The 22,954-nt window shown below is 40.5% G+C and overlaps 3 protein-coding genes and 1 non-coding gene across 18 annotated transcripts in view; 1 reads left to right on the top strand and 3 right to left on the bottom strand.

The window, feature by feature from the left end:
- ptk2aa (protein tyrosine kinase 2aa) overlaps positions 1 to 3,608 on the top strand; it is a 53,821-nt gene extending 50,213 nt beyond the window's left edge. For all 14 annotated transcript variants that reach the window (XM_024261635.2, XM_036214371.1, XM_024261634.2 and 11 more), the window contains 5 exons: positions 353 to 456; positions 1,709 to 1,864; positions 1,933 to 2,013; positions 2,369 to 2,454; positions 2,522 to 3,608. In XM_024261635.2, the coding sequence (XP_024117403.1) occupies positions 353 to 456; positions 1,709 to 1,864; positions 1,933 to 2,013; positions 2,369 to 2,454; positions 2,522 to 2,648 (554 nt within the window). In that variant the 3' untranslated portion in view covers positions 2,649 to 3,608. The remainder of the gene's footprint in view (positions 1 to 352; positions 457 to 1,708; positions 1,865 to 1,932; positions 2,014 to 2,368; positions 2,455 to 2,521) is intronic.
- Positions 3,609 to 5,074: 1,466 nt separating this feature from the next.
- On the bottom strand, positions 5,075 to 5,147 carry trnav-cac. The gene has a single exon. It is a non-coding gene; the product is annotated as a tRNA-Val (tRNA).
- Positions 5,148 to 7,980: 2,833 nt separating this feature from the next.
- On the bottom strand, positions 7,981 to 10,374 carry rplp1 (ribosomal protein, large, P1). The gene is made up of 4 exons (XM_024261649.2): positions 10,154 to 10,374; positions 9,352 to 9,426; positions 8,186 to 8,297; positions 7,981 to 8,110 (listed from the first exon to the last, which is right to left on the bottom strand). Exons 1-4 carry the CDS (start codon positions 10,223 to 10,225, stop codon positions 8,028 to 8,030), a joined length of 342 nt encoding a protein of 113 aa, XP_024117417.1. The 5' UTR covers positions 10,226 to 10,374; the 3' UTR covers positions 7,981 to 8,027.
- Positions 10,375 to 11,529: 1,155 nt separating this feature from the next.
- Positions 11,530 to 22,267, bottom strand: clptm1l (CLPTM1 like). 2 transcript variants are annotated; one of them, XM_024261648.2, is made up of 18 exons: positions 22,006 to 22,267; positions 17,878 to 18,083; positions 17,692 to 17,786; positions 17,390 to 17,579; positions 16,419 to 16,606; positions 16,206 to 16,284; positions 16,003 to 16,120; positions 15,841 to 15,935; positions 15,049 to 15,133; positions 14,775 to 14,878; positions 14,544 to 14,609; positions 14,096 to 14,146; positions 13,949 to 14,031; positions 13,839 to 13,873; positions 13,709 to 13,764; positions 13,262 to 13,306; positions 13,029 to 13,144; positions 11,530 to 12,941 (listed from the first exon to the last, which is right to left on the bottom strand). In XM_024261648.2, the coding sequence occupies exons 2-18, from the start codon at positions 18,040 to 18,042 to the stop codon at positions 12,857 to 12,859; spliced, it is 1,656 nt and encodes a 551-aa protein (XP_024117416.1). In that variant the 5' UTR covers positions 18,043 to 18,083; positions 22,006 to 22,267; the 3' UTR covers positions 11,530 to 12,856. The 2 variants fall into 2 exon arrangements, with proteins under 2 accessions (XP_024117416.1, XP_024117415.1); XM_024261647.2 differs by having other exon boundaries at positions 21,999 to 22,266.
- Between the last annotated feature and the right edge of the window lie 687 nt (positions 22,268 to 22,954).

The raw sequence follows: 22,954 nt of genomic DNA, 5'->3' as shown, positions 1-22,954 counted from the left end.
ACAGAAGATCAGATCGATCCACTGAAGATCTGTTCGATCCACTGAAGATCAGATTGATCCACTGAAGATCTGTTCGATCCACTGAAGATCAGTTCGATCCACTGAAGATCAGTTTGATCCACTGAAGATCAGATCGATCCACTGAAGATCAGATCGATCCACTGAAGATCAGATCGATCCACTGAAGATCAGATTGATCCACTGAAGATCAGTTCGATCCACTGAAGATCAGTTCGATCCACTGAAGATCAGTTTGATCCACTGAAGATCAGATCGATCCACTGAAGATCAGATCGATCCACTGAACATGGACTGTATTTACCAACAGGTAAAAGTCTGTTTCTCTGTTCAGAACATGTGGCCCCTCCCAAGAAGCCCCCCCGTCCTGGAGCTCCAGGTCATCCCAGCAGCCTGAGCTCTCCGTGTCCGGCGGACGGCTTCATCGAGGGGGTCAAGGTACTTCTGCTCTTTACTGCTGCTGAGAGCGGGGTTCACACGGTGACCTGAAGGACCACACGAGCTGCCCGCAGGTCTCCTCTAAGAAAAGCACATGAGCTGCGTCTAAAAATCAAGTTTATTCTGTTGCTGTTTTATTTAGATTACACTTCTATATAGATCTAAAAATGAAAAACGTCTTAAAAACCTGTTCATGATTCGTGATTCTTTAGATAAGTTTAGGTGACCTCTGACCTTCTCCAGTTCAAAGATCATTCTTTTTGTTTAAAATGCTGCAGATTTGGTCATTAGTTCAAAACGTAACAAGATTTGTTTAAAAATGTGTAAGTTGATTTTTCTATAACATTACATAATTGATAAACATGGAACAACATAATGAAAATGAGACATTCTCCCATGAAATGTTAGAGATCATCTGAAAATGTAACAATTACTGAGATGAATTAAGTTCTGAATATTAATATATGTTTCCTAGTTTGTTGTCATTGTTGTGAGAAATCAGAGTCTTTATATAGAGGAATATCATTGTTCATTATTGATGTTTAACTAAAGGAAAACTGAACAAATTTGTTATTTCAAACTCAGTACCCATGAAGTATCTCTCAGTTTCTAAAAGGTCGGTGACCTTTGCAGTAAACCAAAAGAGTCTCTACCGTCTGAGGACGTCTGACTGCAGTTTGAATGTTCTCTTTTTCTCTCTAAATCTCTCACTGGTCATTTTGTCAATGTTTCCTCTTTTATCTCTTTTATTTTCATCCTTCATTTTTCCTTCTCTGACCTGCGACTCTTTATCCATAAACACCTTCACAACGGTCATAGAGTGGACGGTTAGCTGGTCTTTGTCTGCGCGTCAGCAGGAGTCACTCCTCCAGCAGGAGTCACTCCTCCAGCAGGAGCAGTACCTCCTTTTGCTGCTCTAAAGTGAGACTCTACCAGAAGACGAAGCAGAAATACGCTGAACCATCTCGAAAAACCTGTTCAGTCCAGTGAACTTGTAATATAACTGATGTTTCTATCAGACACTTATCAGCAGAGATGCCCCCCCCCAACCCCCCACCCCCCCCACAACCCTCGGTCTCACACTCCTCACTCTTGTCCAGTACAAAATAAAAACTCAGCATTTGTTAAGAAGTCTTTGTGTTTGTGCATACTGCCACCTGGTGGTGGAACGTTGTATGTGTACCTCAAGAGTTTTTGGTATTAAACGTTTATGAAAACGCACTGATTGGTGCTCACTGACCCGCTGGTTTAGTTGCAGCCGCAGGAGATCAGCCCCCCTCCCACCGCCAACCTGGACCGGTCCAACGACAAAGTCTACGAGAACGTGACGGGGCTGGTCAAAGCTGTGATTGAGATGTCCAACCGGATTCAGCCGGCTGCACCTGAGGAGTACGTCCCCATGGTCAAGGTAACCGGGAGAGTTTGGAGTCGAGCTGAAACCGTGCCGCTCGCTCCAACGCCGTCGTATCGTTGCAGGAGGTCGGTCTGGCTCTGAGGACGCTGCTGGCAACCGTGGACGAGACCATCCCAGTGCTGCCAGCCGGCACGCATAGAGAGGTGAGCACACATGCACACATATGTGCACAGATACATGCACACACGTGCACAGATATGTGCACACACATGCACACATATCTGTGCACACACATGCACACGCACGCAGATATGTGCACACATATGTGCACATATGTGCACACATATCTGTGCACACACATGCACACGCACGCACAGATATGTGCACACACTTGCACAGATACATGCACAGATACATGTACACACAGACACACAAACATCCTGAGATCATTGCAAATGTTCTGCGTGTCATCAGTGAGATTTTTTCCTTCATATCTGTGGGGAAATCGGTTTCACATAAAGGAGAGGAAACGTCTGACATAAACTCTGAATCCTCCAGATTGAAATGGCTCAGAAGCTGCTTAACTCGGATCTGGCCGAGTTGATAGCGAAGATGAAGCTGGCTCAGCAGTACGTCATGACCAGGTAAAGACAGAAGTCCGCCTCAGGTTTTGCTCTCAGCTCTGTGGACGTCACATTCTGTCTCCAACAGTTTACAGAAAGACTACAAAAAGCAGATGCTCATGGCGGCTCACGCCTTGGCAGTAGACGCCAAAAACCTGCTGGATGTCATCGACCAGGCGCGACTCAAGCTGATCAACCAGACTCGCCCACTTTAGTTCTCTCAGACGGAGGACAGAGTTGGAACTCTACGATGGAAATCTGTGATGGAAGCAAAGAAATCAATGGACTACAACAGCGGTGTCACACTGCAGGCCTCGAGGGCCGACGTCCTGATGGTTTTCCACAAATCTTGCCTTATCTGCTGCTGACCACCTGGATCAGGTGCGTTTAGCCAATTAGGAGCTTCAATGGCAGGTTGGTTGAAAAACACGTAGGACACCGGCCCTCGAGGCCTGGAGTTTGACACCTGTGGACTACAACAATCATCGAAAGCTTCTTTTACTCTTTGGAAAAAACTTTGTAGTTTTCCTTTTATTTTGCCTTTCAGAGAAACGCTGCTCCCTTTTTATTTAAAGAAGCTTTCGTCAAAGTTTTTAAAATCTGAAAGAAATGGATCAAAGAAGGCTGAAGGTCATTTGAAGGACACGATGCATGAATGAAGTTCCATGTGGAAGAACCCAGGACTCAGATCCAGGGGAATGAAGATGATTAAATTATGTTTTTATTTTTACCTTTTTTATGTCTTTGTTATTTTCATGGCAATATTAATGTCGTCATTTCCTGCCTTGAATTTCCACTATTGTTGTTTTTAAGTATTCCTGGTAAACACTGTATGAACAAAAACTATCAGTTTACAGAAGCCATCACAGCTTTTCCTGCAGCCATTTATCTCAGGTGGAGAACTGTTTTTCTGAACCAACTCTTTTTATAACAGAAGAATATAGAAATGACACTTTTGAAGTAACTATATAAAGACAAGTCTCTATTTTTAACACTTTGTTTTACTGAACAGTGGGGGTGTTAAACTCCAGCAGGGATGCCAGGATCATTTGAAGTGGATCTTCTTGTTCCTGATCAGCTGCGTTTCCTGTCAGTCACACATTTGTCCTCAGATTATTTCATGTCAAAGTTTATACAAAAAGGGTCAAATAAACAATAATTTTCTTGTTGGTTAAGCAGTTGAGGGCCTCGTTAATCAATTTCAGCTATATTGTCTGCAACGTGGTTCAACATGACATGATTGGTGGTGAGTCAGTGATGTTCTGGGGAGGCATATCCATGGAGGGACGCACAGACCTCTACTGCCTAGGAAATGGTGCTCTGACTGCCATAAGGTATCCAGATGAAATCCTTGAACCCATTGTCAGACCCTACGCTGGTGCAGTAGGTCCTGGTTTCCTCCTAATGCACGACAATGCCCGGCCTCACGTGGCAAGAGTATGCAGGCAGTACCTGGAGGATGAAGGAATTGAAACAATTGAATGGCCTTCACCATCCCCTGACTTAAACCCAATAGAACATCTCTGGGACATTATGTTTGGGTCCATTAGGCGCCGCCAGGTTGCTCCTCAGACTGTACAACAGCTCAGGGATGCCCTCACACAGATCTGGGAGGAAATGCCACAAGACACCATCCGTCGTCTCATTAGGAGCATGCCGCCACGTTGTCAAGCATGCATACAAGCTGGTGGGGGCCACACAAGACACTGAAAAGCATTTTGAGTTTCAGAAAGTAAGTTTTGGATTAAAACTAGACAAAAAATGGACTAGCCTGCCACATCTTCATTTCACTGTGATTTGATGGTGTCTACACTATGAGCCTCTGTAGGCTGAAAACTTGTATTTCCATTAAAAGACTTGGCATCCTTTAGTTCCTAAGACACTGCCCTGTCGTTATTTGTATAGATATTCAACTTCATACTGAGATCTGATGTATCTAATGTGTTTCTTTAAAGTGCTCCTTTCATTCTTGTGAGCAGTAAATATATAGAGAGAGTTTTTTAAGTTTTTGGCTTCTAAAAAGGACATGCTTGACTCACTATACTCCAAACAATTATAGTCTTATATATCCACTTATCTTTTTTATTTTGATCCTGGTTCCTATCTTTTTTAAGTGATAATTTTTACTTTTGATTCCTACAATGAAACAAGCTCCTTGTTAAACCGTTTCTATTGTCTTTGTCAGCCCGGAGTTTTTATTGAGGGAATAAATCAATATGATTATTCTGTGGGATTTTGTTAGAGTATCAGAACAATGGTTTGTTGAGAAAAAGAAAATTATGTGTATTACTAATATTGCCCAGATCCTGCAAAAGCAATATTTTATATAAGAATGAAATGTAAAAGAAGAACTTCCAGATTATCTCTGTAGATGATAAATTAAAAGGGGTGAACTTGTTAAGATAAAATAATAGTTGTAAATGAACTTATTTTCTGCTCTGCAGATGATCTCCTAAAAAAAACATTTTAAGTCAAATACTTTTTTTTTTAACAAACACCGAATTTCAGTGAACTTAAAGCAATTTTGATCTTGGGATTTTCAGCTTTAGAGTCACATTTGGGAAACGTTAGTAACTGTGTCGTTTATATGCTATAAATATAAAAAAATTGGTTGTTTAAAAAATAAGATAATAAAATAAATTGTTTCCGCCCGGTTTCGAACCGGGGACCTTTCGCGTGTGAGGCGAACGTGATAACCACTACACTACGGAAACGTGACTGCTCACTCTATACTGTATACCTTTAGCTCTGAAACCGGTATCGATGTCTCTACTGTAACACATGTGAATGATCATAATGTATCAGGAAAAAAAATAACTCTAAACTTTATTTATGATCTGAACCGAAACATCTGCAGGTAGATTGACCTCTTGACGTTTTCCATTCATTCTCTGTCGTAGTTCTTAACACTACGGATGCAATATACTTTTTCACCACTAGCGACATTTTGGGGGCGCTGTTTCCACATTATCGTAGTATTAGGATATTGTGGCGATCCGGATTTACAGGAAGAATCAAAATTAGATCCAACACTATTAAAACCATTGACTGTATTATTTCTATAGTTATTATTCAGATTATAAACTGACCAATCAGATGCCTCAGTAATAGCACGTTGTGCCCGCTGGCCCCCACCTCGAACGCTTGATTGACAGCTCCTCTCGAGCCGCTTTTAATGGAAGGGGTGTGGCCTATGATCAAGCTCACACATGATTGATGAAGGTAGTTCCCCTAAAGCTGGACTCCGTCAGACTCGGACCAATCACTGAAAGGGTTGGAAATGACCGTCTCTGGATGACGTCACACCTCATTGTTTCTTCAGTCAGATGATGAGAGCTTCTAACATTTTTGAGTTACACAGTCTTTACTTCACCCAATAAACACAATAAATCTAAAGATCTCAGGAACGAAGACGACATTCTTTTTTCCTGGGAAAGTCAGAGAGCTTCAGACTACCCCGGATGGGTTTCTGAGCAGGAGCCTCCAGATGAAGCCAAGAGGATCAAAAGAAACCAAGATCCAGGATCAATCAGATCCGGGATCAGTCTGCTCCAGCATCAGTCAGATCCTGGAACAGTCAGCTACAGGATCAGTCCGATCCGGGATCAGTCAGATCTGGGATCAGTCAGATCCGGGATCAGTCTGCTCCGGGATCAGTCAGATCTGGGATCAGTCAGATCCGGGATCAGTCTGCTCCGGGATCAGTCAGATCCTCAGAGAGAGGAGAAAGTGAAGGGAGAGCCAATGGTCTTCATTCCAGGTGGACATACATCTGACAGACAGGAGGTGTTTGTGGAGGATGTTCTTCAGTGTCAAACACAAGCTGGCTGCTGGGGAACGATACAGGCTTTAATGAATCAACAAGGCTGAGGACCAGGAGAGAGCTGGACAGATTCATGCTGGAGGACATCCTTTCATTTCCGGATGATATACATGCAGCTTTCACAGAATCAGAGATTTAAGGAACTATTTAGCTGATGGATCAGTGGAACCACCTCCAGGTAGTGAGGGAACCGGCTGGTGGGGTTTGGTGTGAATTCAAAGAAGAGCTGGAGGGAATTCTCGGAGAAGAGAGGAGATGGATACGCATGATTTATCCTCAGGAAACATTAAGGTCCAGGCAGTACCTGAAGAAAAGCAAAGTTCAGACTCAGAGTTCTTCAGAACCTGATCTTCCAGAACCTTCTTCTAATCCTCCAGGTCTGTGGCAGACCAGGTAGAAATTCATGGTGACCTTAGTAAACACAGAAGTCTTTTCTGTGTCCTCTTTAGAGATGGAAGATGATGGAGAGAATGATGCTCTCTGACTCCTCCCCTTTCAAGGTAAGACTAAAGCAAACACGGTTAGTTACTTCTGATTCTAACCAGTTTCCTTATTTATTTTACTAAAGGTAGGATGATCCAGTGAAGGGAACACGACCCATGAGTTCACTGACAACCTAGTGGTCACTTTGAAAGTACTTGTGTTTTAACACGTTTGAATACTTCTGCCGTTTAATGTGTAAATACTTAACCTATAAGAATCCAGAGTGAAAAAGGTTAAACATGAGGTAAAAAGGGTCTGGGTCTTTATGGGCTAAGCATGGTTGAACATTTTGATCAACTCTTTCATTTTTTTTACATTAATATCTTCAATGAATCATGGTTGAAGCTGAAATGGTCTTCAGATCACGACTCTTACTCGGAATTAACAGACATTGTAGAGGTAGAAAAATATCATCATGAAATGTTATCAAAAATAAAGAGATTAACATTTATTATGCAAAAATCTATCTCAATATTTCACAACTTCTGACTTCACTCTCACCGGGGTTTGAACTCACGACCAAGTGACTTCATCATCTTAGACTGTGCTACAGAAGCTGCTCTTTGATTGGCTGTTACAGAGAGACCCTTTTTGCTTGCCATACTTTGCATGAGACTCCAGCGACTGAACCGAAACATCTGCAGGAAGATAAAGTATTTAGGGCAGCTTTAAACTCATTTAAGTCGTCTGATGTTCTCAATGATCGATTTGATTAGACCAGATAATTAGTTTCAGAGATCAATGTGTTCTGATGACTACTAGGAAGTCCTCTTTATGTCATTCTGTCCAGCATTGACTGGTGTGTTTTACTGTAGATGAGTTAGACCTGCTGCTTCAGACGCAGTTTGCTGGAGGTCCAGGAGGGGACGCTGTGTGGTGGACTGTGGAGCAGAACCAAGAACCCTGGGCCTGCAGTCATCCAGGAACATGATCCTTGGACTGCTTCTCTGAAGGCAGGGGGCGGGGCCTCATGTCAAGGTCGGGCATGGACGCTGTGGAGGGTTCCACCATCAACAGCGTTTGTGGACCGTCTCCTTCAGGTCATCAGTGGAATGAATACATTTTATGACAGAAAAGTCAAAATATTTATTGAAACCTGCAAATGTTTCAGCCGCTCAGATTCTTCCATTGACCTCTAAACAGAAGTGAAATCTACGTTTTTCACTCCAGTTTAATGATGACTGAAAAGTCATGCTAAATCTGCTAAAATGTTTCATCCTGGCAAACAAAAGAACCCAAAATCATTTTTTAAAAATTTATTGTGTTTTTTCTTGAAAAAGAAATCACTTTAATCAAAGAGACCAAATCCCATGTCGTCATCGGACTCCTCGGACTCTTCCTTCTTCTCTTCTTTCTTTTCCTCCTCCTTAGCTGTTGGTTCAAAACAAAAGTTGATGTTTAAGTTTGTTGGGAACATCTCATGCTAAAGCCTGTGTGAGCAGATACCTGGGGCGTCTCCAGCAGCAGCAGCAGCTCCAGCAGCAGGTGCTCCGGCTGGAGCTCCGCCTCCAGCTCCGACGTTGCAGATCAGACTGCCGATGTCAACGCTGGAGAGGGCCTGAGGTCACAGGTCAACTTAGGTCATATTTACCAAAACAACCACGAGCAGCATGAAGAGAAGCAGCTCAACCATAGACAGTATATATCACTGGACAGGTTGACCCCGCCCACCCCAATGTTCCAAACAGGAAGTGGCTCCAAGAGGCCCAAATCCCATAGACTTCAATAGAGAAACCATCAGCTGTTCTATTGGTCAGAATCAACATTCTGGATGTTATTTCTGTATCGCTAGTTTTAAACTGACCAATCAGATGCCTCAGTAAAAGCATGTGGTGCCCACTGGCTCCATCCCCAACTTTTGACAGACTACCCAAAGTCACTGTCAGCTCACTCCTGATTGGGGACTGTAGTTTCCCTTAAAAACGGGACTCAGACAAACTGACCAATCGCTGTCATCTGGCTAAAAATGGTGGCCCAGTAATGTGGAAACATGGCAACTAACATGACCTCATTTCACTGGGAACCAGAGTAAAGCATTCTCTATGGCGAGCTCACAGCCACTCTGACCAGTGACAATATATGCCGTCTATGACAGGGGTATCCAGATTCAGGCCTCGAGGGCTGGTCTTCTACGGGTCCTCTAACCAACCTGCCAACCACCTGAGCAAGTAATCAGCAGCAGGTAAAAGCCTGCAGGCTGGATCTGGAGACCCCTGGTCTATGATCTGGACATGGTCTTTACTGACCGTGTTCATAACATTCCACAGAACTGACAGTACTTTAAACCTGGATTATGACACATGGAGACAGACGTAAACGCTAAAAAAATCCTGGAGAGTTCAGTTGTTGAACTCCATAATTCTGACAAACTGGTTTCTTTACCATGACAGAAGCTGCTTAAAACCTAGAAGGTCCAGTTCCTTCCGCTATCTTTGGGGTCCAGATGAGCCCACTTTTAATGTAAACAAGCATCGGAGAGCGGAAGGGTTACGCCACTGCATGAAGCTAGAGTCTGAAGGATGCTCCTGACGATCTCATGGTAACACGGTGTAAATCTACGGAGGCCATAATGGCCGAAGCGTCCAGTTTTATATCCAGTGGAGTATTCTCACCTTAGCAAACAGTGTTGGCCAGAACGGCTCCACGGTGACTCCAGCAGCCTTGATCAGAGCGTTCAGCTTGTCGGCCTAAACATGAAGAACATCATTGAATAACAGAAGCAGAATTCAGATTTAATGCTGCCTTTGTCACAACATTAAACTGATCATCCGCGTGAACACGGAGACTCCCTTCAGGAACAGACGTGGTGCTTTTAGACAGTCTATCAAATGATTGAAGACTATAAATGAATTTATACTGCACACAGATCACATGACTCATTCACATTACATAGAAACAACAAACATGCTCCACGTTTGCATCAGGACTTAAACTCACAAAATAAGTCAAAGTACAATGGTAAAAGTCCTGCAGTATTTGTATCCTAGTAAAAGTAGAGCCGATATTTGACAAATTTTGAAAAGCAGAATTAGAAATACAATAAAACAAAGTTCTTATCATGAAGTTTTCCCGATGTTTGTCATTTCTTACTGATTACTGTAGAGAACAGTGGAAACTTGTCAAACTGAGGATCCATTTACAATCTACACATACACTCCGGTTTGTAGCCGTTTCCTTAACCATCACTGATCACTCACCCGCCTCAGAATGGTTTAGTCTGAGCGGGAAAGGTGGGATACCGTCACGTTAGCATTAGCATGTTCATGCTAGCCTTTTCCCGGTTTAATCAAAGGTTTAAATAATGTCTGTTCCTTGGTTCCGGTGGGCAGTTCGGCTTTATGCTGATGCATATTAAACTCTCATTAATTCAGCGCTCGTGACATCCTTCAGACCCGCGTAAACAGCAGCACTTACGGTCACGGTGACTTCATCGTCATGGAGGATGAGAGCGGAATAAATACAGGCCAGTTCGGACACAGACGCCATCGTAGATGAAAGTTCGAAGAACTGCGGGCTCGGATGCCTAAATGTGACGGTGCTAGTCGCCGGATTGGAGGCCTTAGCTTCGGGTGAAGAACCAAACACCTTAGGCACGCTAGATTCCTGCAGCGGAAAGGGAAGCAGAAGGGCGGAACTTCCCTAATATACTCTGCGTAAGGACGTGTGACGTCATCACGCACGTGCTTCAAACCAGCTCTGAGTTTGGGTATAAGTTGGTAAAAATGTTATGATTTACAAAAAATAATGAAATAATAATTATAGTTTCGCTAAAATAAATGTGTTTTTTTTTATTTCTCTTTAAAATTATGACTTATTTCTGAATGAAATGTAACAATGTATTCTTATCCCTAAGTAAGAGTGAAGACCTGGGTATAAGTTACTTTGCCCTACAAACACATGTACAATTATTAGATTACTTTTAGGTTTTTAATGATACTTTCCTGCAACCACAATTTTAGAAAGTCTCTCTCTCTCTATATATATATACTGTATATATATATATATATATATATGTAGGTAAAATGCAACAATAAATCAGGCCTGGATTTAACAGCCTAGCTGCCTTTGGGATGCTGGTTCAAATTCCACGCCTGTCAGTCATTATCATTATCACCTAAACTAGAGGAAACTACTGGTTACTTTAAAGAAAGGCTACTGTTACATCATACAGGAGTGCATGTAAATGTGGATACAGAATATATTTCAGTTCCATTCAGACTAACAACAGCAGAACTTCAGATCAGGATCTGTTGCTTTTTTATTCACTCATTTGGTCATAGCTGCTTTTCTGAGGATTACACAACAGCTGCAGAACAGAGAATCAAAGGATGACTCCTGATGATAGATTTGAAATGAAATCCTCACTTTGCTAACAAAGTAAAGCAAATAAAGAGCTGTGTTAAGGTCGACCAGTGTAAAGTTTGCATCACTAGTTAAGCTCTTTTCATCTGAGAGAAATAAAGAAACAAGCAATAATGCAATTTTCAACTTTATTTGGTCCCAAACAAAACCAAATAATGACAAATGATGAACTTTGCAAAACAAAATTCTGGGAAATCTTAAATTACTTTGCAACCAACATGACTTGAAAGAGATTTCTTAAGATTTGTGGAAACTTTGACAGTTAAACAATAAGTAGATTAAAGAATTGAAAACATTTCTGAGTAAAACGAGAAAAAGAAAGAAAACAAAACGTGACTGTGTAAATAAAGGGTTATTAATACTTTCCTGCAGTTACAAATCCCTTAAAAACAATGTTCATGATGAACAGTACATGGATCNNNNAAAAAAAAAAAAAAAAAAAAAACTTGTCACATTTGGCACTACAGGGTTTTCTTGGCCATATTAGAAAAATACTTACTGGGAGAAAAAAAAACTAACATCCAGAAATAAAAGGAAAGAACAATATGGCTTCACCTGTTAGAGATAGTTCAGTGACAGATTAAAACACAAATTTATACAATTCTAAGTCTAAATCCTGCTGAACATTCTGAAAGGTTACAGTTTTGTTTGCAGTTCAGCTTTACAAAGAAGATTTTAACAGTTTATAAAAAAAGAAAATTTTTCATCTTCCACCAAGAAAGACAGAACCCTTCACTTCAGATTACTGACATATGTCAGAAAATCTCCTGAAATCCATTTGAAAAATCTGATATTCATCATTTGTTTTATGATTTAAATGAAACAAGGTTTAGATGTTAATGTAGAGTTTTTATGTGATTTGAAGCAACATTTTCCAGGAGCAGTCAGTCCAAACCGTTTGGTTTTTTAACACATAATTTTTAGCACAAATATGTTCTTTTACATCTCAGGACTTTAAGAATCATCCATGAGCATCAGTGAGGACGTGTTTGCTAGAGTCTAACTTTAAATGAGCAGGTACCCAGCTGCACCAGAACTGGCTCAAACTGATGCTTCAGCTGGTCCTGAAGCTGAAGCGAATGAAGCTGCTTTTGTCCAACAACTGAAGATTCACGATTTGAAGAAAACTTTAAATATTGGCTTATTGGAATGTGTAAATGTCGTTCACATTTATGTAACAGAAGAACATTCATTATTTTACTAATTATAATTACAGAGCCTTTTCTGATTGTAGTTACCTGTAATTATAAAAAAGGTGAAATCATCAGAGTCACATGAGAATCGAGCTGTAACCGTTTTCATTCCAGATGGTTTCTTTTTCATAAAGAACTTCAGAAAAATAAGATGAACTCTAAATTTGTAGACAGCTGAGGATGTCATAAAATTCATTTTCTTGGTTGTTTTTGTGACCAACAAAAATGAACACGTTTCAGGATGAATACATTCACTGCTGCTGATGTTAAAGGTTTGTGTTGCACTTAGGAAGTACATTTTAAAAGAGGAATATTCTGATTTTGTGTATTTTTTTATCTTTGAATCACTGTTAAACTGTAATGTTTCCAGTCATGAACGACTCAAACTGTAATTTACATCAATATGAGATGCTGTCATGGAGGATGTTCAACTGGTCTCTGATATCACATGAGAGGATACCGGATGAACAGTTCTACCGGATGAACAGTTCTACCGGATGAACAGTTCTACCGGATGAACAGTTCTACCGGATGAACAGTTTGACCGGATGAACAGTTCTACCTAATCCTTGTGAGGCTTCCCTTTGGGCTTCTCATCGTATGAAACTCCATATTCATTCACTCTGCTTTTGTCCACTGGATAGAGCCTGGAAGCAACAGAAACAGGTTTGGGTTTTATGACATTGACATTCCTGTTCTTCATGTTTCTGGTGCAGGAATGCTTGTGCTCGTACCATCGTTGATAAAGGTAGATCAGGAACACCACGTCGTCCCTAAAACAGGCCAGTCTGTGTGACGTGGGCATAGTGATGATGAAGGCGAACACGTCATCGATGAAAGTGTTGAACGCCTGGAAAAATCAGACATATTCATGTGTAGAACAAAAAGGGGACAACAATCCTAATAAAACACCCATCAATAGTTTGCTGATAAAAATATAGGTGTTCAAATGATAAACAGCTCTTACCTTATACATAAAAGCCTTCCAGGGTAAGTGAGCCACAGATTTCAGCTGTGGAGTGAAAATATATATTCAGATCAAATAGAAAATACAATTGTTTTAAGTTTCTTTGGCAAGATTTTAAGAAACTTCTGCAGTTCAGCAAAGGACCACTGGGGGGGGGGGTGCTTCCAAAACTAATAGTTTCCTTTGACTTGAACGTTAAAATGTCCTAACTGGAATGAAAAAGAATTGTGACAGCTTCTCCTTCTGTTTGTGACAAATGCCATTTAGAGTTGTTCTTAGGCTCAAATGAATTCATAATTTGAGTCTGTTTTTGGATTGGCAGGTGGGAGGAGTCAAGAACACTCTCACTTTTCCCATTGTGTGAGTTCAGGAGACAAACTCCAGTCCGTATGTCTGCACACCTGCAAATGCACCTGCAGTCATTAGAAGAGTGAATGAAAGTCTAACCTTATAGTTGACGAAGAGTTGGGGAAGCATGAAGAGGAATCCAAACGCGTACACGCCTGCAACGATCACAGTTTATCAAACGACCAGCAGGACCATTTCAGACTCATCTTTAATCAGAAAAACTCTTTACCATTCACCAAGCTGTTGATCAACCAGGAGTACCAGCTAAAGGCAAGACGGACACTTCAGCATTACGATCACAACTGGAGACAAAACAACAACTTTGTTTGTAACTCCTACCTCTTATATCTGAGAAATATCAGAGCATAGATGGCCCCTCCCACACACAGCGGGTACAGAAGGTATGACAGGTACTTCATGGCCTGTGAAGAAAACAACCAACCATCAAAATAAAAGCACTTAAATAAATGTGAATCTGCAACTGACCAGAGTATCATATTCTTCTGTTCTTCTCTCAGATTCGTCTAATTTTCCAAACTGCAATAAAAAAGAAAAGAAAAGAATTTCACAATATTTCACATTCTGTAAACTCTGAGCAATAAAGTTTAAAACTTAAAAAAATGATTCTGTGCGATCAGATTAATCTGTGAACACTCTGTGGACCAAAGCTGAAACTGATCTGAAGAACATTATTGTAAGTAAGTAAGTACCGGTAAGTTTTATTTATATAGCACCTTTCACAGACAAAAGTCACAAGGTGCTTCACAAGTTAAAACCATAAAAAACAAATACTTCAAAAGATCATCAAATACTGGAAGCTGTTGTAAAAACTGGAAGTCAAACTCAGGGATGAAGCTCAGTTCTTTGCATGAGTTAGACTTCTGATATAACACAATCAAAGACCAGAGGGATAAAGGAATAATCGTTCACTCACAAGGAATGTTGGTTTGCCTCCTTTCCAGAAAACCTGGATTTTTAAAGCCTTCTTCACCTTCCATACCTTTAGAAATGCACCAGACTTTATATTAGCTCTGTTTTTAGACAGCACAACCAAACATTTCTGCAGTCATTCAATCTGCATTTGGCCATCCTGAAATGCGTGCAGAACACAGTATTCCTGACTCAAAGACTTTGGCTCCTGCTGCAGATGGTTTGTTAGACTTACTTCAATGATGGAGCCGATCCCGGCAGGAATGAGGACGAGAAGACTCGTCTGCTCATCGAGTAGATAGAGGAAGATCACGATGGTACTGAAGCACCTCCACAAGACTGCAGGAAGGAACATCAACAGATGTATTCAGTTTAGAACAAAGATTCTCAGACGTTCTGCTGAAGGAAATGACAGAGAACGATCTGATTGATCCACAGAAAGGCAGACAGAGGAAAACCTGTTCCTGTAGTTCTTTACAACCTTTTAGAACAGAATCCTTTAGNNNNACCTGCTTTGCTGGACATTCCCACCATGCTTTTCTTCTGCTTCCAAAAGCTGATGTCATTTTTGAAAGCCAGAAAATCAAAGAGAAGCTGAAACAAGATGGAAACAAACTCATCAGTTAGATGTATTTTATCTTCAAAAATATCTTTGTAAAATCAATTCCTGAGGAGAATGTTCAACTTTAACCCTCGAACACATCCGCTATCAAATCTTACACCATCACTTTTGCTGGGTAATTTTCACCCGATATAACATACCCAATAAAAAGTATTTATCATAAAATCTAAATCCAAATATGAAAACAAACAATAAATTATAGTAGTTTTATTCTATTTTCAAGTGTAGTTTAAGTGAGAAAATGGAAAATATAAGCCTAAGAAGATCTGTAAAACATACTTGAAAATGACAGAAAAATTAGGAACTTAAATACAAAAATTTCCTTAAAAATTATCATTTTGGAAACTTGGCCTTTGGTCCACCCATTCCTGGGACATATATGACTTTACCTAGGGAACACTGGGACCACATTTTTCTGACCACTACTCAGAAAAATGCAATATATTGGAAATCAGGTAAATACTTTTATCCACACAAAATGTCTTTGTGGCTAAAAATTCAAATTCATCACAAAACCAGGAAGATAATTTTATCTAAAATAGATGGTTGAAAACTCCCTTTATTCCATTTTCTGAAACTGCTGAATCTACTGTGGGGTAGTTGATACTAAAATTATGTCCACACCAGCGAAAGTTTGTTTTTCAAGATGAACTGAGATTGATAGACACTTCAGACTCACATGGAAAGCAGCAACAAAGAAGGTGAGAGCGAGGAAGTAGAGGTTGGTATCCACAAAAATCCCTTTAATCTCATCTGCATCCTTCTCTGTAAACCCTGCAAAGCAAAAGCTCTGGTTCAGCCGCTGCAGATGAGACCATCACTGTGACCGAGATTCACAGACCAAACTGCTGCAGAGAGTAAACGGCATCCTGCATGTGGATCCAAAAGCGAAGCCTCCCGAGAGAGATGGAGTCGTAGGAAATGAACAGAGGAAGCTCCGAGGAAGTGTTGTTGATCTCCTGCATTCATAAAAGACGAAGGTCAGATGACTGTGAATCAGCAGCGATTCATAAGATCCAGTAAATATTTAAAGTGCAAACCTACCACCAGGTCTTTGACCCGATTGCTGAGCTCATCAACAAACAGCAGAGGTAGATACACCATCTTCTTCCCGGTCTGGAATCTGAAACACAGATTCCTTTGATCTTCTCTTGATCCTCATGATCAGGATAAGATCAAAGGAATCTGAAGCACAGATTCCTTCGATCTTGATCCTCATGATAAGAATGTTCCGGTCTTTCTCTCTCTTGCTCTTACACTCTCAGGTATCTGTGTACGTCACTGGGAAGGTAACCTCGGTCAAACAGGAAGTGGTCACTGACGATGTTTAGTGTCAGGCGGGAACGCCAGTGAGAGACTGGACGGTCCGGCGAGGACGTGGCATCGCCTTTAGCCGTGGCGCTGCCTTCATGCCGCTTTGCATTCTGAGATTCTTGTTTTTGATCCTGTGAGACATTAAAGACGGGCAGAGAAGGCTTTAAGTTATGGCGGATTCATGCCTGACGTGATTCAAAGGCGAGTCTCAATGTTAAGACAATTGACAGATGCAATCTGAGGTCCTGCGGTGCAATTTCAGTGTTGGGTGCAGCGAGCTAGGTCAAGCAATCAGGGACTCAGCTTTACGCATGTGACATTTTCAGTGACTCGATCACAGCGTAGAAAAGGGGTCACCGGAGACTACCCCATTTACTGCAGGGTGAAGGCAGGAAACACCTGGCCAGGTCGCAAGCCTGTTACAGAGGCCAAGGAGCTGGATCGAGAGTCCAGCAGAACTAGCGAACGCCGCCGCCCAGAGTTCGGCAGAACTAGCGAACGCCGCTGCACAGAGTCCAGCAGAACTAGCGAACGCTGCCGCCCGGAGTCCAGCAGAACTATCGAACGCCGCCGCCCAGAGTCCAGCAGAACTAGCGAACGCTGCCGCCCAGAGTCCAGCAGAACTAGCGAACGCTGCCGCCCGGCAGAACTAGCGAACGCTGCCGCCCGGCAGAACTAGCGAACGCCGCCGCCCGGAGTCCGGCAGAACTAGCGAACGCCGCCGCCCGGAGTCCAGCAGAACTAGTGAACGCCGCCGCCCGGAGTCCAGCAGAACTAGCAAACGCTGCCTGGCAGAACTACCGAACGCTTTACCATGGATGATAAAGACAGTGAAGCCAACCACACACTACACCGGTAAATGGAGAAAGTCATCCCAGATTTGCAGAGGAGTAGCTCCAGTTTGAATTCTTCACCTGTGCATCATCCTCTCCGGAGATCAGGGATATTTCTGGAGGTTTTGGAACCATGTAGGTGGTGAGCTGAGCCACCAGGTGAACCTGCCGTGGATCCTGCCATGGACTCACGCCAGCTTGATGAACAAAAACCAGAGCGTAGAGAGTCCCGTTGTTCCGGGTCTTCTTAGGGAGAGACACATTGACAGTCCTGGAAAGCAAACCAGAGAAGTTTATATAGAATAAAGATCAGTAAACAGTTGTTAGGTTTCCATGAAAGTTCAGAAAGCAGCAGCATTTCCTATCAAACGTGAGCAACTCACCTCTCAAACTTGCTGTTGACATCAAACTCCTCCTCCTTGAAGATCAGAGCATGGCCTCCATTGGCGTTAGACTGCAGTGTAGTGTAGATGCTCAGCTAGAAAATAATCAGGAGTTTACTGTGATACAATAATAACTTACGTGCAAACTTTTAATCTATAAGATGACTTCCTCTGTGCAGCGCCGACCTGCAGTTTGGGGTTTCCTGCCAGGTAGGGGGTGATGCATGTGTCTTTCTGGGGGCTGTCACAGGGTTTGGTGTACACAATTCCATACATCACCCAGCAGGTGTGGAGGACGTACACCACAAACACCCCCACAACCAGGGTGGTGAAGGACGTCTTCAGAAACATGTTAGTGATGTGTTCAGCTGCTGCACCACTGAGCCATACGTCTGAGAAGATCACAGGAACGGTTCATGTTAGAGAAGTAAAACAAAATTTTTCTATTTTCATTCATCTGTTCATTTCTTCTGGAAACAAACTAAAGGTTGATCCTCTATTCTGACAGTCACACAATAAATCTCACCTACAATGCAAGATAAAATTGACGACATGGAAAAAAAAATCCAGATGTAAAAACTTTATATTTGAGGGAATCCCTGAGTCTGGACATGAGAAATGGAATGACACAGAGGATGAAGTGAGGAAGATCTTGAGTGAGAAATTAAAACTTGAGAGTAAACATATTGAAATTGAACGCACACATCGCACTGGGAAGCTACTTGACGGAGGAAAATGTTTTATCTACGTTAAAACATTCTTTTTCAGTTATTGGACTTAATGAAACTTGGTTTGCAGAAAATGTTCAGAAGTCTGGTATATGTGAATTGCCCAGTTATAATTCAGTACACGCCATCAGACAAGGTCAAAAAGGAGGAGGTGTTGCAATTTATATCCAACATAATCTTCTTTTTATACAACGAAATGAGCTATCTATAAAAGCAGATGAAATTAATGTTGAATCAATTTTTATTGAAATTAAGACCAACAACGCCAAAAATATTATTGTAGGTTGTATTTACAAACCTCCAGATACAAACATCAATCAATTTAATCTTAATATCAGACAACCGTTAAGACAGTTAAATATTAAGGATAAAACATGTTATATTCTTGGTGACTTTAATATTAATCTCTTTAAATATGAGACTCATGTTCCAACAAGCGAGTTTGTAAATATACTTCATGCTAATTATTTTTTCCAGTGATAGATAAGCCAATATGAAATACTAATAAATCTGCAACATTAATCGACAACATACTATTCAACTCTCTACAGTTCGAAACAGCATCTGGATTCATTTTTACAGTTATAACTGACCACTTGCCAACATTTCATATGATGCAATATGACAGTGTTGTCGAAAAGACTAAACCCCCAAAAGCTTATAGAAACTTTAATTAACAAAATAAATTGAAATTTAAAAGCATCCTAGAAAAAACATCTTTTAAAGACATTTATAATAAGAAAGATTGTAATTCAGCCTATAATACCTTTATCAATACAGTCAGCTCTTGTTTTTCCAAATGTTTTCCTTTGACATCTTATCCGATTAAAAAAAGATAGGGAAAAGTATAACCTTTGGTTTACAATAGGTCTAAAAAAAATCAGATAGAGTAAAAAAAATAATCTGTATAAAAAATATATTTTCGTCTCCTACTCCATTGAATTTAGCAATTTACAAATCCTACAAAAAGCGATTCATTCACTTATTAAGAATAACTAAGAAAAAATATTATAGTGAGCAGTTTACCAAATCAATCAATGACACAAAAGCAACCTGGAAAGTCAATAACCAGTTACTTCAAAATGAATAAATAAATAAACTGCAATAAAATCTCCATCAACTATTGTAAATGGTACAAATATTATTTCTGATCTATGTGAAATAGTCTGTAATTTCAACACTTTTTTTCTGAATGTCGGAGTCACCCTTTCCAGCAAAAGTAATGACACAGACATCAACCCACTGGACTACATAAAAAATCGTTATCCGTCCATGGCTTCTTTAGATCTCCCTGATGTCAAAGAAGTTTCTAACGTTGTTCTCCAAGTGAAAAACACGCCCCGGGTCATGACGGACTTGATGCTTCTCTGATAAAAGACCCTCTGAATCCATTTTGTAAACCACTGACTCGTATACTGACATTATCAATGAAGACAGGGATTGTTCCTACAGAGGTAAAGGTGGCAAAAGTTATTCCTTTACACAAAGCTGCTGATCTAACTATGCTCACAGATTACCGTCCTGAATCAATCTTACTAAAGAGGATTTTGATCTCAAGGTATAAAAGTGGGATTTGATTTTGTTTAAATACAAGTAATAATAATAATAAAAAATGTTTTCCAACTTAATATTTATAAAATCAATTTGATTTCGAATTGATATGTCAGAGTTATTTGGTTTTAGACTGTTAATTTAGTTCTCTTTGTTTACCTACCATATTTTAATTAATTTTATTTTTTGACAGAGGTGTGTTACCGTCTTGAATAAGCCCAAAAGGGTTTCTGTAACACACCATCACATGATTTTACTTTTGTATTTTTAATTTTGCATGTATTTCTTGTCTTTGTTTTTTTATCTGTGTAAATAAATATATAAAAATCAAATATTTTTCTCTGGTTGTAAACATTTGTCACGGCTCTCGCTCTCATCCTCAACGGAGACGTCTGCATCTCATTCAGGCAGCCAGCTTGAAAAGTGCGGCGAAGATGAAACTTTGGTTGGTGATTTTACAGAGGACCTGGTCCATTCTGTATGATACCCTATTTATAAAGAGCTGTGAATGGCGTGGGATGTCTCGTGGCGCCCGCTCTGCAGCGCTCAGGACTCACACTTCATACCAAGAAGCGAATTCATTTATAAAAAGTGTTTCCTTTACAGTTTTGTGAAAAATGTCTACTTCGATACGCCCCAAATACTACCTCCTCTAAGGACAAAAACGTTTTTTTTTTCAAAAAATGCGAGTTTTTTTTCCGAAATTGTGGTGTTTCTATTAAGAGAATTTATTATTGAAATTTCAATTTGCAAAATGTCAGAATTAATGGAAACGCAGCAACTGATAGGCTGAATGTTTATTAGTGAAACTTTCAACGTTTGCTGTTTTATTCTACCATTACAACTCAAGAGAATTCATATTTCTCATGTTCATCCACATATCTGCATGAGTAAAACCAACAACACAAAACCTGTAGACTCCCTTCTTGTCCTCTGGAGTAAAACAATCACTTCAACCATCAATAATGTCACATGGCGGGAATTCACCGCAGAGCAAGCACGGAGAGGCCGCGGCCGACAGCGTTACGACGGTAGAAAGTGAGATGTGTGTGTTTGTTGTGAGATGTTTGTGTTTGTTGTGAGATGTTTGTGTTTGTTGTGAGATTTTTGTGTTTGTTGTGAGATGTCTGTGTTTGTTGTGAGGTGTTTGTTGTGAGATGTTTGTGTGTTTGTTGTGAGATGTTTGTGTTTGTTGTGAGATGTTTGTGTTTGTTGTGAGATTTTTGTGTTTGTTGTGAGATGTCTGTGTGTTTGTTGTGAGGTGTTTGTTGTGAGATGTTTGTGTTTGTTGTGAGATGTTTGTGTGTTTGTTGTGAGATGTGTGTGTGATTGATGTGAGATGTTTGTATGTTTGTTGTGAGATGTTTGTATGTTTGTTGTGAGATGTTTGTGTGTTTGTTGTGAACAGTTGTAGCTGTGACACACAAACCTCACAGCAGACACTCTGTTGGATTTGGGGTGTGAACCACAACGATTACAACCATCGTCACAAACTGACAGGAACTCCAACAAAGAGACAAAAATGCAAATTTTCCTTCAGGTGGACAAACGAGACAAACAGCAGGAAGGAGACACAGCGTCACTGTGTCTGAGAGGAATATGAACAGTTATTAACACAACTGAGCTGAAGGTTTGTTGTGTGATCATGAAGGAAATTTGTTGTTTCTGGTATTTTTATGACAAAAACAGCACAAACTTCAGCTGCATTTGAATGTCAAAGGTCAAGTTGAATTCAGTGGTTTGCGAAATGTCTTCAGTTTTTCAGAATATTCATCAATAGTTTTCATTTTTATTGAACATTTAATGATTTAATAATTTTCAATTGAGATTCTTTGTGTTTTCACTTGTTGACGTTTAGAGAGATGACAGAATAATAAAAACGATAAAGATAAAAGCAGTCAAATAGACCCCCCATTATAGACCATAAAGGATCTATTGTGTTTCTTGTGAATCTATCATCGGATCAACAATAACACTGATGTCCGTTAACACAAAAGGCTCCCGGACCAACACAGCAACGAACGTTACCGTTTACCGTGACCGTCGGTGACAGGACCGTCAGCGATCAGCGGCGCTCCGTCCGTCCGGTTCCGGTCCACATCCCGTCCACCGTCTCACAAACGCCGCATCGTTGATCTGAGTTCTTCTGCTCGTTAAAGGGAAATGTTCTGCCGCCGAGTTCCACACAAAAAGCCCAAACATAAAGTCAGAGAGAAGCGTGAGGTGGATCTAAACATTTCCCGCATTCACTTCCGGGTTTAGAGAGCTGTCGGGAAACATCGCGAGACTTCACGTTAGGACTTGGAGGGAGAGAGTAAAACTAAAGAAGACAGACTTTGCTGGAAATTCTACTTCTCGTTTCTATCCAGTGTGATATTTACGTGAATAATGTATTTGTCACAGTACAAATAACTGTAAATTATAGTATGAAGAAAACAGTTATTATTATTATCATTTTTTAATTTAAACTAAAAGGAACATCCTCATTGAGCTTTTGGGAGGAGAATGTTTCATATCCTGCTCGGCAGTGCTTCTAGCATCTATCTGGAGTGGTATTTAAATGATATATTTTTAAAATATTTCCATGATATTTAAGTGTACAACAGAAAGCTGTAAGAACTAAAGGAAATGAGGATTGAGTCTGTACTTGATCCTGTAGATCTCAGAGTTTGAGTGGACATATAAAGTGTCTGGTTTAAAGTCTATCAGAGAAGACCTGTACAGAACAACCAGAGATCCCTGAACCACCAATAAAAATCTTTCTTACTCAGGATCTTCTTCTGATGAAGATGAGGGCTGCATTGAGAACCATGTGGAGCGTGACACGGTTCTGAACTTAAGTTCTGTCATCTGTCAGCAAACTGGGTCTTCTGTTCAGAAACGTTTTATTTAGTTATTTTATCAACTTCACTTTCAAAATGTTCTGCAGGTAACAAGCATTTTTACAAGATGAAGAGATCCGCTCTGCATGTTCTGTTGTATTT

The sequence above is a fragment of the Oryzias melastigma genome, linkage group LG11 (genome assembly GCF_002922805.2).
Source record: "Oryzias melastigma strain HK-1 linkage group LG11, ASM292280v2, whole genome shotgun sequence".
NCBI lineage: Eukaryota > Metazoa > Chordata > Actinopteri > Beloniformes > Adrianichthyidae > Oryzias > Oryzias melastigma.
This window is presented reverse-complemented; position numbering and strand designations above follow the sequence as displayed.

Excerpts from the sequence above, each read along its gene's own strand:
- rplp1 (XM_024261649.2), bottom strand. The coding sequence starts at position 10,225 with ATGGCGTCTGTGTCCGAACTGGCCTGTATTTATTCCGCTCTCATCCTC. Across the intron at positions 9,427-10,153 it reads ACGATGAAGTCACCGTGACC|GCCGACAAGCTGAACGCTCT; the intron begins GTAAGTGCTGCT and ends CTTCATGTTTAG. Across the intron at positions 8,298-9,351 it reads GGCCAACACTGTTTGCTAAG|GCCCTCTCCAGCGTTGACAT; the intron begins GTGAGAATACTC and ends CTGTGACCTCAG.
- clptm1l (XM_024261648.2), bottom strand. The coding sequence starts at position 18,042 with ATGTTTCTGAAGACGTCCTTCACCACCCTGGTTGTGGGGGTGTTTGTG. Across the intron at positions 13,874-13,948 it reads ATATTTCTCAGATATAAGAG|CTGGTACTCCTGGTTGATCA; the intron begins GTAGGAGTTACA and ends TCTTGCCTTTAG. Across the intron at positions 13,145-13,261 it reads GGAAGGCTTTTATGTATAAG|GCGTTCAACACTTTCATCGA; the intron begins GTAAGAGCTGTT and ends TGATTTTTCCAG.